Source organism: Mastigoproctus giganteus, chromosome 5 (genome assembly GCF_048544385.1).
Source record: "Mastigoproctus giganteus isolate SK-2022 chromosome 5, ASM4854438v1, whole genome shotgun sequence".
In the NCBI taxonomy this organism is placed as follows: domain Eukaryota; kingdom Metazoa; phylum Arthropoda; class Arachnida; order Uropygi; family Thelyphonidae; genus Mastigoproctus; species Mastigoproctus giganteus.
The window spans coordinates 190,240,272-190,258,649 of record NC_143579.1 but is presented as its reverse complement, the minus strand read 5'-3'; the positions used below and the strand labels follow the sequence as shown (position 1 = coordinate 190,258,649).

Below are 18,378 nucleotides of genomic sequence, written 5' to 3'. Positions count from 1 at the left end.
ATATGCCCTTTATTTTCTCCAAGAAAAAAATTGTCACCGAACGATATATAAAAGATAATTTGTATATAGAAGTCTTTTTTTTATACAAATAAATAAAATGGAGAAATATATTGCATTTTATTTCATGATAAATCGATGCGATAAAATTGAAATACTTTACTTAATTTCATCTTGCCAGTTTGCAGCCCGGTTGTAAATAGCACTTTTATGTTGTGATTTTTAATACATATTGGAAACCTTTCCTTTTGAATCAGAATCGTCAAAGAAAAAAAAACAAAACACTTTTCAGTTGTTTCCTTTGATACAAACGTTTACAGCTGAGTATCAATTCGTGATCCATAGGTTGTTTTGGTAAGAAACGGGAATCTTCTCCTGATAAAAATTCAGGGAAGGATTGCAGGTGCATTATCTAACGATATCAGTACTTTTATTTGCATTTAGATTTCCCTTTTTGAATTTATTTATGTCGTCCACTTCAAAAACACACAAACGGTGTAAATGGTATTAATGTGGAAATGTCTGTGAAGAGATTTCTCATTAAACTCCGATCTTTAAGGAAAGTGACTTTCCCGCAAATTTGTCGATTAACGAGTAATCTGTTATAATTGGGTGTGATCTGTCTTGTTAAATGCCGTTAGTAAGAGTTCATTTAAATATTCCCTGGCGTTCAGGATGACAAATGGCATTGAAGCAGTATTTTTCACAATTCATTTTAACTTTTAACAGTAGAGAGAACCATGTTAATGCATTCGAATACGTTCGATTAATCACTCCTGGTAATGTGTGAAACGTGTTGGTCATTATATGCGCCTTCCCCCCCCCCCCCTTCAAAAGTCTTCTACCGCATGTTAATATTAAGCCAAATTTTATCTTAATAACGCTTCACTAACTTCTAGAACATTACAGTAATGAAATCTACTGAGCTTCTTGTTGCAGAACAAGCACCGAAATTTGGTGGGGATGGTTCTAAGCTGATGTTGAGTGCCGATCTATTTCATAGCCCAAAATTCGCTTGCTATTAATTTTAAAATATGGTATAAATTCATTATTATAGAAAGCAATTAATAAACATTTTATCTCTTATGACAGCGTTTCCTAAATTGGGGACCGCGGATTGCTGGGGGTCCGCGAAACAGTGTCGACCATATATATAATCATATGTTATATATAGAGGTCCGCAAAACTTTTTTTGATTTTTGAAAGGATCCATAGATCTCAGTAGTTTGAGAACCACTATCTTATGATATATTTTTTTTATGCCTTGTCATATAGTTCTTGTTATTGGAATGACCGAATTCACAAATTTATTGGTCTTCAGATGTAATTATTATTATGACACTTTCTTAGTTGCACAGAGTTATACGATTAATGACATGAAGGCAAAATTAACTGACCACAAAGTGGTAGCTCATTGAGAATAAGTAGTAAAAAGACTAAGGAAACGAAAGTGAGAAATAGAAATAATGCAAAAGTTCTTCCAGGAGAAAGTAATGAAAGAGCTTCTGTTTTTCTCTTGGAAATACCCATATATGGTGGAAAATCTGAAGGACAGCATAAATTAGGTTAGAGGCACATTCATCCCAAACTAATTTAGCAATTAAAACAGTTGCATAAGAAAACGGACTAAACACCTATAGAATGTGAATTAATGCATGGAAATGAACTGGTCGTACACTTAAAAGGGAAGTAGATAACATAGCAGAGCAGGCTCTAGGGTGGAATCTTCAAGGCCTCAGATGGAGTAGGAAGCCAAAATACACCTGGAAGAGGACGGTTAAAAGATAGAGATGAGAAAGACTGTTTCTGTCATTGCCCTCTCCTTACGATCCACTTAATAACTGAAAGACTTACGTAATATTACCTTTTTTTTGTTTCCATTAAATCTAGCTTTATCAGCCGTATTTTTGTATTAAATTATTATTCCCATTACATGGACACTGTCGTGTCCATGTTCTCTCAATTCATTGAAATGTTTCATATGTAAAGTAGACATAAATTATGTCAAGTTGATTGTTTGTTCTTTAGGGTTCCTGGACTCTGATTAATTTCGTGTGCGAGTTTTCATATCGTATACTAATTAATATAATCTATCGTATGTTATGCCTGTACAAATGTGTGTTTGCAGGCCGATTTGAAGGTTGATTGCTGAAAAGCCACGATTAACTTACCAGAATGGAAATTTTGCTTCCCTATTATGTACAAGAGCAAAGTCCGTACCCTTTTGTATTAATTTACCACTTAAGAAAAAATTAGAAAAATTATTGCACCACTGCCGCCTTAGGAATATATCATAAAACCTAGAAATGGGTATGGATAAAAAGTATGATTTTTACCTGTTTGTTCAATGGGCTCATAACCTGTACTTCTGATATAGCAGCATCAATAACCAGTTATTGGCCATTTTCAGTCTCGCTAACATATATATGCATAATGCGCCTATTCTTTTCACCATGTCCGTCCATTCGCCCGCATGTAACAAATCGATCCCAGTTGGACGGATTTCATGAAATTTAAATTTAGTCCTCTTAGAAGATTCGTAGAGCCATTCCAAATAGAGGCGCCTCCGCAGCCGCCTAAATCCCAGGAAATTAAGCGGCAGGACCTGCCAGAGTGAATCTACAGCTACTGAGTTCCTGGTCTGCCTCCACGGGGCGTAAGTGGGACAACGTTGGGCCTCAATAGGGATCCAACGGCTAAATGACCAGATGAACAACGGTACAGAACACAACACATGTACAATTCCCACACACTTTTAAATTTCTGGCATTTCCCAGTGAACTGGTTCACCCCAATGAAAGCAACGCGGAGATGGGGGAAACCCCTGGTGCCGTAAGACAACAACATACACTTACACACTTACACTTATGGTATATGGGTATAGGGCCTCACTTTAGGAAGGATGAAGAACTGCTAGAACGGGTGCAGAGAAGGGCAACCAGAGCGGTGAAGGGAACAGAAGGGTTCTCTTGCCTAGAAAGGCTTCAGTTCTGCAGACTTCAGCGTCTCGAGAGTAGGCAACTCCGGGGAGATCTGATTGAGTTCAAAGCATTGAATATTGAGTAAGTTGAATGTTAATTGCATTCTTCCACTTGCTGAGACTACACATTGAGGGGGCATAAATTCAATTTGTGGAAGGATGGTTGCGGATGTGCTGAAAGTTTGCTTTCAGCCAGCGGATGGTTGATTGTTGAGACAGCGTTCCATCTATTGTTGTGGAAGTGGATGGGTTGAATAAATTCAAGGAAGAACTAGACAAATTCTTGGAGGGTGCGGATGTGTGTACTATGTCTTTTTTTTTTTTGGCTGATGCTATATAAGCTTGCTTTCTTGCATCAGTTACCATTATAACCACTATACTGCAAAAAACATTGTTTTTTTGCTTATTTTTAAAATAAATCATGAATTATTACTGTTTGTTAACAGTAATGAAATATAACGCAGTATGCACATTTCCTAACTTGTTAATCTATCTCGAGCAGATTCTCCACAATTTGTCCAGAAAGCATAGAAAATTAGTCTTCACTGTGGCAATACCTCAAGTTGATAATGTAAGCAATTTAACATTGTTAATATTTGAAGTGTGATTATTTCTTTCCTCAGAATCCCTTCTATATTTTTAATAAAATAACTCTGGCTTTTTTGCTACGATAAATCTTATGCTAGGCATGAAATCTTTAAGTTCATTTATTCAACATTGGGAATACAGTATAAAGAAATAAATTTCTCCATCTTTGTGAAACTAGTTCGATGAAGCTTCTTCACATACTTTGTTACTTGTTATTATTATTTTTTTATATCAAATATTTTATGGTGGCTCTCGATTGCTATAAGCCCTTAGTGTATAGCAACCGCTATCTCCATGCCCAATTCTTATCTGAGTGATCTATCTCTTTGCTCTGCACCGACAATACGGCAATAGACACGGAACTAAGATAAATATACCAAGCACCGAAGTGACTGAACAAACAAATCGTATTGATTTAGTCGTTTAATCTTACGCACTCTGACTTTTCATGTTACTGACAAAAACTGCTCAAATAGCAGTGCTCAAATAACAGGAAGTAGTTGTTTGGTGGCCCAGCGGCCACCAAATAACTGCTAATTTTCTGAAAGTTTTCAAAATGCAGGAAATGCTACTATCACTTTTCTGGGAACTGTAGTATATTTAGTGTGATTATCTGCATGATCGAAGAGAAATGCAACTCCAAATGTAGGGAAAAAAAACTCTTTCAGCTTTGATGGTAAGTAGAGCTTAGTGTTTGCTGCTTTTTTCCACTTTTTGACCTGGTCCCACATAGAGGACGCTACATAAACATTGGATTACATAAGAAGTATTTTTAACTTAATTAGTCCTCGAATTGAAATATTTAGGAATTTATTGGCACTTTTATTGGAACTTATGCTGTTCAGTCTATCTCATTAGTATTGTAGATTATACAAAAATATGCAGAATACATTCTTGTTCACTATAATAACTAACCACGAATATTCATGTTCAAGCAGGCAAGTTTCTGATCAATTATAACTAAATAAAGAACGTGCACTTGACCGAATAATTTTGAGTGTCGGGGACTATTTTGATCAGTCTCGTGCCGAAATGAACACATTACAGGAACACAAGACACTTGGAGTGGTTGTAAAATGGATTGTTCATTTATATGCATGACCAGACCTGCATTGGCAGCATGCGCCATTAACTTTCCTGTTTTGGTGTTTTCTTCGTTACGATGGTCAAATGCACAGTCGAGTTGCCATTATCTTTTATCGTGCGCCACGGAGATTAGACGGTAATAGGACCACGTGATGCTATTTGTCGTGAATTCGCAGTAATCTATTTTGAGCCCTGTAAAGTTTTTAGTAGCTGCTCTCAGTTTTTAATAATGGAAAGGCACCTTGATTTTTTTCTACTGCAACGTATAACACTGGCAAGCGTCGAAGATAGTGCACGCAATTTCATTCTCCTGGTAGCTCTCTCAGTTCATTTTCCTTTTGTTTTGTTTTGTTTTTTTTTTTTTTGTTTATTTCTTTTTAACAGGATTTGAGGACTCATAAGTTACTTTCAGTCGCCAGTTCCCAGTAGAATAAACCGAAGAAGGCTAAGAAGGGAGTGAAGATGGGATAAGAGGAGACATGTCCTGGAGGCTGTCAAGAAATTCCGTATTTTATTTATTGGAAATGTTTTTATCGCTCCTTAGCAAGAAGTTTTATTTATCGTTTAGCTTAGCTTTGGGAGCTCCTCCACGTCATCCACTCTGTTGAATCAAAATTGTCTAAATTGTGGCGGCACAGTAGACTCCCGATTAACCCGGGGGACCGGAAATTAATTACCCCGGATAATCCGTCGCAAAATAAGCAAAAAATCGGGATTATGAAAAATATGCATAAAAAAAAATGTATATCCGCCAGTACTATCCGATTAATTTAACTTTATTCTTTATTAAATCTCGTTTGTTCGCCAACATTGTACTCTTTCATTAAAGCTGACACTCCAGCACCTTTTCCATGTTTATTGATGAGTGCAAGTTTTTGTTGTACTGAAAGAACAATTCGTTTGCTTTTTAACATGATGGGTAACTTTAAAACTTTTGAAATAAACCCAAAATACGTATGTACTTACTGAACAACCATAACCCAAAGTGTACCTGTCTACTTACTGTACGCGCCTACAAATAGGTTCGTATGAATACGAACCTATTTGTAGGCGCACGCGCATAAGGATTGAAGGAATCCTTAACGAACGGGAATGTACAGTAGATCTCACTAGCGGATTAAGGATTTGTGGGATTCTAAGAGATATATTTTTTAAAACATTTAAATTTAAAAATAAATTATTGTAAGTAGGTACATACTGTAATTTTAATTAATAAATGGCTTTTTTGTATAAGGTGCAATGAGTTAAGTAAAAATTAATGTAATAATATGAGGTTAAATGCAGCAAAGACCACCAAGTGAAGATTCTTTCCCCGCATAAACAATAAAGATTATAATTTTTATTGGAAATAGATTATTAATAATAATCTATTTTCTCATCAAATGATAATGAGTTTTTTATGCAAAAAAAAATGTTCTCTTATTTTGGAATACACCGTTGGAAACGCGGAATCAAATTTTTGTACATACTCCGGCACAACCACTAGGGCAGAGGAGTTTTTACAATAAATCATAAATACAATCGTTAATCGTATTTAGTAGTCGCTGGCTTGAATCCCGGTCCACTCAAAGAGCGTAGGCTATTGCATTCTCCCTTCTGACCACTTGGCTACATCAGGCTGTGTGCTTATTCCCATAAATGGAGATATAGATATTTCTTACCTTCTTCTATTAACTCCCCCACCCTCTCATCTTATGTATAGTTTATAATTTGCGTATATATTTGTTCAGTCTGCTATCTGTTGGGCTGGCTGTTATTTTGCCAGCATGCTGCTAAAATTTTGATGAATTTATACATTTATATTACATTTTTTTTACTCAGGTCTGTTTGGCCTATTATTAGGTCCTGCAATTACTGGCAAGTAGCAATCAGAAACAGTTAGCTTTTGCTGGTTATTAGTTGGATGTATTGAATGGTGGTAACGTACCAAACAATGTATCTTTTTTTGATAATTAGCGATCATTTTAGTAATAATATTATTATTTTTTAGTGCTTCTCTTTTTGTTATTTGTTTAGGGCACACATACCTTTCCTTTCCTTTCCTTTCAGTATGAACTAGCCATTTTTCTGTATAATGTGCATATTTTTAAATTGTTATTCTCCATATTTTCTTATTCTCTAATATCACATGTTGTAATGTTTTTCTGATGTAATGTTTATTCGATGACGTTAATCGTTTCTGTTAAATTTACTTTAAATATTATCATTATTTATATTGCCTTTACTTTTTCTTGAACTGTTGATTAAAAATTCTGAACTATATATATATATGCTGAAGTGCTGGAAATGTGTACTTTATTGTGCAATATGTTAGAGCTACATAGGGTTATGAAATTATCGCACAACCACTTATCAGTAGTGTGTACTGAGGTAACTATGGTAACAGAAAATGCGATGTCATCAGATATGGAGTGAGATATTGTTTGGACAGCTGAAAGAAGGCGGTTTGTTCTTAGTGACTGCAATGATAGTTTAAGAGCAGTACAGTATTTATTAGTGTTGTGCCTAGCATATTTTTTCTCCACAATACATGATCTCCAGGCTGTCATCTCTGGATTTTGTCAGTGGATTGCGCTCAAAAATAAGGCTTACTCAACAATCCACATACAGTACTCTGAAGTGAAGACGGATGAACTGAAGCAAAAACGTTGAGTACTGCTTTCGTGTTATTGCTGAGGATACTGTGAACGCTGTAGTAGAGTTGCATCAAACACACTAAAAACAGTGAAATGTTTGTGTACGTAAGGTGGACCAATTGAATTCTATAATTGTTTTTAATAAAAAAAAAAATATTGTAAACTGGGTTGCAAGTTAATTGAATAGCCCTTTCCTTTTCAGAAAGAACTTACAAAGAAAATAGAATTTTCTCGTTATTCATAGACTCCCAGTGAAACTTTAGTTTTTCCCTCTGTGAAGATTCTTTCCCGCATAATCAATAAAGACTATAATTTTTTATTGCAAATAGATTATTAATAATAATATATTTTCACATCAAATGGTATTATGAACTGTTTAGGTGCAATGAATATTCTTTTATTTTGGAATACAACGTTGGAAACACAGAATCGAATTCTGTATATTTATTAGCAATAGATGGCGATATAAAGTTCTAAAAGAGTCAAATATAAAATCATTCAACTGAGAGTCGAGTTATTACATGTGGATGCACAAAATATGTAACGTGAAATAATAATTGCCAGATTTCTATTGGTCTATTTTTGATGAAACTTGGGATGGTTTGACGATCTTTCTGAAAGAGCCAAAATCTATCCACTAGGAGTCGAGTTATTACATGCTGACGGACACAGTGCAGACAATAGGTGCTTTGCTCATATATGCTAATGTACCTAATGAACAGTTTTCTTTTTAATTTTCTAAATAGGTAGTGGTCTGGCAGCAAACTGTACCTCTGCGAATTGTTAATATTCTGTCAGGTTGTCAAAAAAAAAAAAAAAAAAAAAAAAATCACTAGCTTTCATTATTAGGCTGATTACCTAGTGGATAGATTTTCATAAAATTCCAATAGAAACTTGGAAATTATTATTATTTTTTTTTTTTCCGTACCTATCGCATAGGCTATCCATATACTGCATATAGTTATGTTAGCACATAGGGCATAGGCTATCCAAATATCGGATATTATGCTTGTTGCAGTGCGGAGAAACGAAATGTTCTTCTCCGTTCCCGCACAGAAGTCCTTGCTTTTTTTTTTTTTTTTTTTTGTTTGTTATAAATCCTGAATTATTACTATTTGCTATCGCGCCTGAAATGTAATGTAATGCAATGCTTTGCATTAACTAACTTATGTAATGTAAGAAGATTTGAATTCTATAAACGAATCCTACGTATTTACTTTAGTTCGTTTCTCCTAATGTAGTCTTTGGCATTAGAAATGCATTATAATAAGACAATCGTATTGTCAGCTTACTGGATGTTTCGTGTATTTATTTATTTATTTTTTTTTTTTTTTGGAGAATGTTCTTCATAGTATAGCTTTATACCATAAGGCGATAAAATTGTATGGGATGATTCCTGTCTTAATTTTTATGCCTAAAGCTGTCCTTAGTCATCAGTTGATTAATGAAATGTTTAAAAAATAATAAAAATATTAAAAAAATATACAAAATAATGTTAGAATTGTTCTGTTTATTAACATGGCAGGTTTATTATGATTTTTATCTAGAAAATAGTTATTCCTTTACTTTTTGCTGTCATTTTGCATTGCACGTTTCATGGTTTCATCACGATTTCATTCTTGTCTTCATATAGATTTACCCCGATCCAGAAACTGAATCTGCCATTATGGGTGCCATGGTCTATTGTATACATTACAAGGAAGGATGTAAATGGATGGACGAACTCAAGAAACTACAGGTACGTTAAATGTAAAGAAACTTTGCTTACAAAAAATTAAAGTAAGTTAAGCAGCCATTAAAATATCGATTTTAAAAAGAGATTTAGACAACTTGTTTGTGATTTGGATTAGCATCATTAAAAGCATTTCTTATCTATGAAGTGAATGAATAATACATATGCATTAAGAGACATAAATTCATCTGTAAGTCGATACAATCAAATTATATACTTAAACTGACCCAGGTAATGCTTTTTTTTTTTTTTTTTTAATGAAAATTCTTAAACACAAGTGGTATTAGAACCTATAGTACTTAGTACCCTGTATGGGTTAAAGGTTGAGAAGATAAAAGAAAATAGTTGTTGAAATTAGACTCGAATTTTTGTAGATATTTTTTGTAATTTTCCGGAAACATGTGTGAAGGGAGGTTGTTCCAGAAAACGGAAGTTGAAAGAATAAATAAGAAAGAAGAAAAGTTGGCTCTGTGAGTTTGAAACTGGACAGTAAAAGGATGCGAACTGCTTGCGGCACGTGCTCGGACTGGTTTTGAAGAGAGGGGGAGAGAATTACAGAAGCTAATTCAGAAGAACAAAGTATCTATAGAAAAGGCATGCCGCCGCAATAGCAGAACGTCTATGAGAGAGAGTGGAGAGAAGCTGAAGAATCTTTTTTGCGAAATGTAAGGCAGGACTGAGTTTTAGAGGGATTGAAATTAAGGAAGTTATTTTTGCCCCATTAGAGAATTACCTGGAGATCAGCATTTAAGGAATTGGTGGTGGATACTGGAGAAGTTGAAGCTTTTTTTTTGTGCAGGATAAGGTTTTTCAAACTGGAAGGTGGAATGCAATGTTCTGTCATCAGGAAAACTGTGAATAGGATTTCCAGTCAATAGGTCATTAACATAGAAGGGGAAACGACTGGGAGAAAGAACTGAAACTCGAAGAACACCAGTGGAGGAGTTAGAAGACCGAGAGCCATCAACCATCACCCACAATGAGCAGCCAGGAAGAAAGCTGGACACACGATAACAAAAAACAGTCGTCAATCCATAAGATGGAAACTTATTTAGAAGGTCTTTGTGCCAAACACGATTAAAAGCCTTTGAAATGTCAACAGAGTTTCATTGAATTTTTTCATAGATGAGTAACATAAGCCAGTTGCTGCTGTCTTATTCGAGAAATTGCTCTCAAAGTAGGCGTTTAGCAATAAAATATTGAATCCCATATTGATGGAGAATTGTCATGGTCAGTTTGATCTTTTTTGCCAAACACTGAAAGATATACAAAGTTAAGCCGTCGACAGGTAGCGCGTGGTCAAAGATGTTTGGTATATCTTGATCTTATTTTTGTTATATTAACAGTCATATATTATCGGAAGCCGAGTGGTCAGGAGCTGGAGTGCAGTAGAATACGCTCTCTGAGTAGACTGGAGGGTTCAAACCCCTGACTGCTAAATACGGTCGATCTGCCAATCCGCACTGGACCAGCGTGACAAATTATGGTCCATTCCCTCACATGAATCGTTGAGGAGGCTTCCATCCTGCAGTGTATTGACAAGGCTGCAGTTTACTTTTTTCTTTTTTTTATTTATCATCGGTTATTTCTGGTTTGGATATCCAAGGAAGTAAAAAAAAAAAAGTTGAACATTAGAGGAATGTATTCTTTTTCTTAAATTGAATAATTAGCATTATACTAGTGCCACTGACTACACTAAAGCCCAAAATAAAGAAAATTTACTTTCCTGAAACCAGACTTCTCAAATTAAGCCGTTGCTACGAAATGAAATATGTTCCCTTTCACTCTTTCTTCAAATAAGCAGCCACACAATGGGGAATGGGCTGAACTGTCTGAAGAGTGCAAAGTGTTGATGTCTGACGGCCAGAGGGGGTTTCCCCATCTCTGCGTTGTGTATTCTGTGTACAACAGAACTCTGTGAAGGCCAGAAGTTTTTCAAAAAGTGTGTGTGTGTGTGTGTGTGTGTGTGTGTGTGTGTGTGTGTGTGTGTGTGTGTGTGTGTGTGTGTGTGTGTGTTATTGTAGTGTCATTTTATGTTGTTCCTCTGACCATTTAGTCGTTGGGCCCTACTGGAACCCCCCGTTGTCCACACTTCGCCACGAGGAGGCAGGTCAGGCATAGATAGATCGCAATAGTATTCTAGCAGGCCCCGCCACCTGGTTTCTGAAGATTTCAGTGGCTGGGGCCTACTATGAAAAAAAAAAAAAAACCGCGATGAGTTAGGTTAGGGATAAAGGCTGAAGAAGGAGGCGCCTCCGTAGCCAGGTGGGAAGGAGCAGCAGTGCGTAGCACACCCTTCTTGATTAGACCGGGGTTCGAGCCCGTCACCACCAAATACGGAACATGCGGAAAGGTCAGGGAATGACCACCGCACCGGAGCAATATGGCCTTAGTTGCTAATGCTCCTAAAAAACCAAAATAACAACAACAAATAACAACAGCTGAAGAAGGGGGGGGGGGAGAGAAACAGGTAGAAGTATGGGGAAGGCAACCACAAAAAAGATCAGTGGTGACAAGTGCCACATCTGCGTCATGGTACTTTGTGAAAAAGTACAGAATCTCTGTAAAAGCCAAAAAAAAGTGTAATGTCTGGTTTGTGTCAGAGTAGTGTTATGTTCTGTTGTTGTGTCTCTCTGGCTTCTTGGCCGCAGGGCCCCTAGTGGAAACCCTCCACCACCACTGGGGGGGGGGATGAGCCAGGCTGCCCTACATACTCTCACTGATCTCTACTAGGGTCGCCTGAGCTTCCCGTCAGAGGCTAAAAAAGAAAAAAGAAAAATTTTTTTTTTTGAAAGGAGACAATAGGTAAGAGAAGTAGAGAGGTCAGAATGAGGAAAAAGGAGTGGGTGGGCAGATAGGGAGATTGTTCACCCTATCTGGTGGTTTTTTATCGCTTTTTTTTTATCGCTTTTAACTTAGTATATTTTAATGCATTTTATTGTTCTTAATGTAGCAGATTTTAATATTTTATATGTATAGTTTATCGTAAAGTTAAATTTATTGTAAATACAGGTTATTATAATTTATTATAAACACAGTTATTAAAAGTCCAGTTTCCTTTGTGTTTTTATTTTTACGTAAGGTTGGTGCAAAACACTAAAATCTACAGTATGAATATACCCAACCTCAGAGGCCTATTTGAAGAATTGTTCACCCTATATTAGGCGAAATTTGGGGATGGGATTATAAAGTTACAGGAGACAGGTGCCCTAAGGTGAAAGGGAAGAGGAATAAAAGTCATAGGGACAGGGGGGCGTCCCTGTGTGATCGCCAGAACCCAGTGGCACCCTGTAATCCTCCAGGGCGTGCCAGCAGAATCTTACCCAGACGGGTTAGCGTAGCATCCCAGCCTCCAGAGAGGCTGGAGGGTCAGCGATCTCGAAGCCTGTCGAGATCGCTGACCCTCCACAAGGGTAGGATTCAGCGATGTCGGCGGAATCCTACCCTTGTGGTTTCGCACTGAATCCCGCTATCTGCAGGGCTCCCGCAGACAGCCGGCAATCCGGCATCATTTCGGTGCCAGCATTATCCTACCCTTATGGGTTTGCATGTATCCCGCTCTCTGTAGAGAGAGGGGAGGCATAGTGTTAGGGGAAAGGGCTTCTGGTGGTTTTCCACATCTGCACCATATAAACTCTGTAGAGACATTTTCCATTTATTTGTACACACAATTCTTTACATTTTCTATACAAGAACTTACAGAGAATATATATATACAATTTTATATACATTAGCATTCTCATTATACCTATATATATACTATATTATATATGAACACGTGTGTGTGTATTACCTGTATCAAGGGTGGCTCCTAGGCCTTAGCCCATCTCCACCTTGCACGTCTGTGGTGGTGCAGAAACTCAGCAAGCTTTTTATCGCTTGTGTATGTCCACCTTGCCACCAGGGAGCAGCCAACACCCAGGCAGCCGCTGCCTGCCCCCAGGCACAAGCAGCCAAGCCTGGGTCTACTATTACCTTTAGTGCCATGGGCACAAATCCCACACCCACCGGAGATAGTGCAATACCGGTGGGTGTCAGCAATCCCGTCCCCAGGTTGCCCAAACTCTGTAGAGACAAACAGTATCACTGTGAAAGCCAAAAAGTGTTGTTTTTTAAATGAAGTACTGTCTTGGGTTCTGTTGGGTGTCCTGGATTTTGGCCGCAGGACCCCTGGAGGGATCCCACATTGCCCGCACACCACTAGAAGGTAGCCAGGCTGCCCATAATTCTTTGGCTAGTCTCCTCCAAGTCGCCTGAGCTTCGTGAAAAGAGACAAGTAAAAAAAAAAAAAAAAAAGATAAAGAGTACAGGATGTACCGGAGAGAGTAAAGGAAAGGAGGTATAGATGGAGGATATAAGGGAAGGCATCCTCTGCAGGTTGGGTGGGATTTCTCCCACCTAAGCGGAAAGTGGAAGAAGAGGGCCCTTGAGAGGATGGAAAGGCAGTCACGTTTTTTTTTTTTTTTATGAGAACCCCAAACACGAGAGGTATTATAACCTATAGTACTTAGTACCGTGCTTGGGTTGGAGGTTGAGAAGACGAAAGAAGATATTTGTTGATATTGGACTTGAACTTCTGTAGATTGTAATTTTCAGGAAATACGTATGAAGGAAGGTTGTTCCAGAAAACGGCAGTTGAATGAATAAATGAGGAAGATGAAAAGTTGGTTCTGTGGGTTTGAAGTTGGACAGTAAATGGATGTTGGCTGGTGGCGGCACGTGTTCGGACTGTTTTGAAAGAGAGAGCGGGAATTATAGAAGCCAATTCAGAAGAACAGTGCCCATGGAAGTATCTGTAGAAGAGGCATGCAGCAGAAACAGTGCGTCTATGAGAAAGCGAGTGGAGAGACTCTGTTAGAGATGAATCATTAATTAACCTAACTACCCTCTTCTGAATGGAATCAAGAAGCCTGAGAGAGGTTTTGGGGGCACCACCCAAGATGTGGGAACAATATTCCATGGCAGGGCGGATTTGCGATTTATACAGAGTGAGCAGCTGTTTGGGAGAAAAGTAACGCCGAGAGCGAAAGAGAAAACCAAGTTTTTTAGATGCAGAGGAAGCAATATTTTTAATGTGCTTGTGCCAAGAGAGATTAGAAGTCAGGGTAATCCCCAAAAGAGATATATCATTTTGCCTAAAAATCGGAGTGTCACTAAAGATAAGCATAGGAGCAGAAGAATCCTTTTTGCGAGATATAAGACAAGATTGAGTTTTAGAAGGGTTGAAATCAACTAAGTTGTCTTTGCCCCACTGGAGAATTACCTGAAGATCGGCATTTAAGGAATTGGCAGCAGATTTTCGAGAACTTGAAGCTGATTGAGCTGGACAAGGTTTCTCAAAATGGAAAGTTGAATGCAATGTGCTATCATCGGCAAAACTATGGATAGGATTTCCAGTCAATGGAAGAAGGTCATTGATATACAAGAGGAAAAGAGTGGGGGAAAGAACTGAACCTTGGGGGACACCGGCATTAGTGCAGAAGTTAGAAGACAGAGAGCCATCTACCATCACCCTCAGTGAGCGATCAGAGAGAAAACTGGATAACCAATTACTAAAAACAGTTGGCAAACCATAAGATGGAAGCTTGTTTAGAAGACCTTTATGCCAAACACGATCAAAAAAGCCTTTGAGATGTCAAGAGCAACTACTTGTGTTTCACCGAATCTTTCCATTGAATTAGTCCATAAATGGGTAACATAAGCCAGAATATCACCAGTGGATCGACACTGACGGAATCCATACTGGCGATCGTTGATCAGACGGAAGGTTTCTAGGTAGTTTAAGAGTTGGCGGTTAATTGATTTCTCCATTACTTTAGAAAGAGTAGAAGTAATTGCAATGGGACGATAATTGGATGGGAGGGATTTGTCACCCTTTTTAAGAACTGGCTGGATATGAGCAAATTTCCAAGCAGAAGGAAAAACACCTTTGGAATAAGAAAGTGAAAAAAGGCGGCAAAGAATAGGAGTAAGTTCAGGAGCACAGGTTTTAAGAACAAGTGGAGAAATACCATCAGGACCTGGAGCTTTCTTAGCATCAAGATTCATCAAAATCCTTCTGATATCCTTTTGACGGAAGACCACAGAAGGCATTGAATGGAGCGTGTTAGGAATGGTGGGAGGTGTTTTACCAAGATCATTAATACATGAGCTCGAAGAAAAATGGGATGCTAGCAGGTCAGCTTTATCCTTCGCTAAAGTGACAACAGAACCATCTGGTTTGGACAGAGGTGGGAGCAGAGATGGGCAAAAGTTGCGGCCAATAGCTTTGGCAAGAGACCAGAATGCTCGGCTACCATTAGGGCAAGAAGCAAGTTTTCTACTCTTAGCCTGTTCAAACTCTAGTTTGGACTGATTAATAACTGCTTTACAATTGTTGCGAGCTTTGGTGTAGGCAGAAAATGAAACTGAAGAATTAGAAACAAGCCAATTACGATATGCAACGTTCTTCTCTTGGACAGCCTTAGCGCATTTATTGGAAAACCAAGGTTTAGATAAAGGACGAGATTTTAAAGTGGAGTGTGGGATAAAGGATTCCATTCCTGCAAGAATAATTTCACTGACACGATCTGAGCAAACGTTGACATCAGAAGTTTTGAAACAGTAATCAGACCAAGGAAAAGAAGAAAAGAAGTCTCGCAGGTCATCCCATTTTGCATTCTTGTAATGCCAAACAATACGAGGTTGGGAATAGCCATGAGATAAAGGTTCCATTGGAGAAGAGACAATCACCAAGTTGTGATCTGAAGTGCCTAAAGGACCTCTCACTTCAACCTTGTACTTAGAAGGGTTGTTTGTGAGAAAAAGATCAAGCGTATTGGCTGTATGATTAGGATTGTCCGGTATTCTTGTAGGTAAATGAACAATCTGTGCTAGGTCATTAGTAATTGCAAAAGCCTCAGCATCTCGACCTGCTGGGTCGGTGTGACTAGAAAACGAAAGCCAGCTGGAGTTGTGAACGTTAAAATCACCAAGGAAAATTACCTCACTGTTAGGAAAGTTGGGACTGGAGAAAGTCAAGTTGCAAAGAGAGGAAGTCAAAGAGCTCCAAGTGATTAGTGGAGTTGGGAGAACGGTAGAGACAACAGATGAATTTTACACAATGAGGTAGAGAGATTTTAAGCCAGAGAAGATCAAAGAGAGGAGATTCCAAATTGCCAAGTCTCTGACAGGGAATATCTGAACGGACATATGCACAAATACCACCTTTGAGGCGAAAGGAATCATACAGCAAATAATTTGGACATCTGAGATGAGCAGTAGTTGAATCAACTGATAACTGGGATTCAGTCAGAAAAAGTACATGGGGTTTGGAAGACTGCAAGTGGAAATGGACATCGTTGAGATTAGAATTGAGACCACGTATATTTGTGAAATGAATTAGGAAGTCCTTGTGAGGTTTAGATCTTTTCGCAGATAAGTTTGCTCTATTATTTTGACAATTCATGGTGTATTCAATAGTAAGAAAAAGTGGGTGGGACATGCTGTATGAAGTAATGAAATTTTTGGATATGGCGCACATGTGGTAAGAATATACCCAGACCTTGACATAACGTGGCCTCGACAATGCTCCCCGAATACACACTACTCGGACTCCCTCCAGTCACTATCTGGCAGAGTAGAGGTAGCAAGATTATACACTAGCTGATCCGGAAGCTTCCTAGAGAGTTACCAATAGGTTCAGTCCGGTGTACTAACTAGCGGCCGGCCTGCGAACACCGTTTTAGAGCTGTACCCTCGAAATGTAAGGAATATTGGATCTCGCCACGACATTCATCATAACCTCAAAAATCATCAATCATACTGCATGATGGAAGAGACAGGGAAGGGTTGGCCGGAACTTAGCTCTAGAGACTAAACATGGGTTCCACCACTTCAAGCCTCCAATAAGCAAAGTGGTGGTATTTCACCGGTTGATGAGAGTCATCTACCACCTAGTACTGCCTGGTAACATAGAGGGGCGGCGTTCCTCCATGTGGTGTGGGTGCCACACCTCGACCCCTGCTTACGTTGGTTCACGCCTGGGTGGTCACCCACCATGTACTTGTGCATGAAGGTTATACCCAGGATTACTAACAGTCCCACCATCGTGAAGGTGCAAGCAGAGGATTTGGCTGTCATAGACCGTCCGGACTTCGCCGAAATTGGGTCCACTTTGACTTGAGTGTCACCCGAATATCAGTTCCATCAGCGTTTTAGACTCCCAGGTAGCAAGAACAGCTTGTCTGGCATATCTGAGAGAATGTCTGTGACAACCTCAAGGACCAATCAAGGACGTATCAAGAGAGACATGGATGAAACAATTCAAGCCACTTGAGTATCAAGTCCAGTAGGTAGAAGTGGTCACAATCAAGGTGAAGATGTTCACAGTCGGGTTGAGACAGTCGAATTTGGACGAATCTCAGGTGGAGATGTTCAGTATATGAAAAAAAAAAGTGTCGATCAGTGTGCATTGGTTCTAGGACGCTGTACCAGTGTTATTTTTCTGGTGAAGACATCATGGGCGAAGGCAGAGAAGGCGTGGTATTGGTCTTCCTCATTGATCAGAAGATGTTCATTTCCTCATATCTTTGTTATGAGCAACGTTCGCAGGTCCCACTGACGATGCTATTATTACATTGACTAACTTTATCCAGAATTCATCTTCTAAATATGTTTTGGCAATTTTTGTGGACTTTGAGGGTGCTTTCGACTCCCTCTGATGGGAGAGTGCCCTCAGGTCTTTAAGGTTGGCTAAATGTGATAATTATGTGTACAGAGTACTGAGTTCATAATTTAATGAGAGATATATCATGGTCAAGGCAAAGCATCTGTCTTATAATGCCCAGGTTTCGAGAGGATGCCCCCAGGGGTCGGTGCTGGGGCCTCTCATCTGTAATGTGCCGTATTAGATCAGTGGCTCACGTGAACACACGAGGATTCTCTAAAGGTGGCCTACGCTGATGACTTCGTGATTGCTATAGAAGGAAGGTCACATAAGGTATTAGAGGACAAAATTCAACCTATCGTAGATGATTTGGTGGCATGGGCTGAAATCAACAAGCTCAAGATACCTCAGAGTAAAACAAATTTCATGACATTTAAAAATCACTTTAATTATGGAAGACCACCAAGAATTCAACTGAATGGTTCACAGATACCTTATGTTCCTCAAAACAAATATCTCGGCATAATCCTCGATGATAAATTAACCTTTCTCCCTCATGTCACCACACTGAAGGAAAAAATTAGAAATTTTACTGCTTCGGTCATAAGAATCTCCAAAAGAGACTGGGGTTTGAAAAAAAAGACCATGAAACTATATTATAAAATGTTGAGTTTGCTTCTACTCAACCTTCTGTTTTATGGTTTGCTCCAAG

At 38.5% G+C, this 18,378-nt stretch overlaps 1 protein-coding gene across 2 annotated transcripts in view; it reads left to right on the top strand.

The window, feature by feature from the left end:
* Traf4 (TNF receptor associated factor 4) overlaps positions 1–18,378 on the top strand; it is a 499,848-nt gene that overhangs the window by 395,265 nt on the left and 86,205 nt on the right. For both annotated transcript variants that reach the window (XM_090373613.1, XM_090373611.1), the window contains exon 3: positions 8,921–9,025. In XM_090373613.1, coding sequence (XP_090229739.1) covers positions 8,921–9,025 — 105 coding nt within the window. The remainder of the gene's footprint in view (positions 1–8,920; positions 9,026–18,378) is intronic.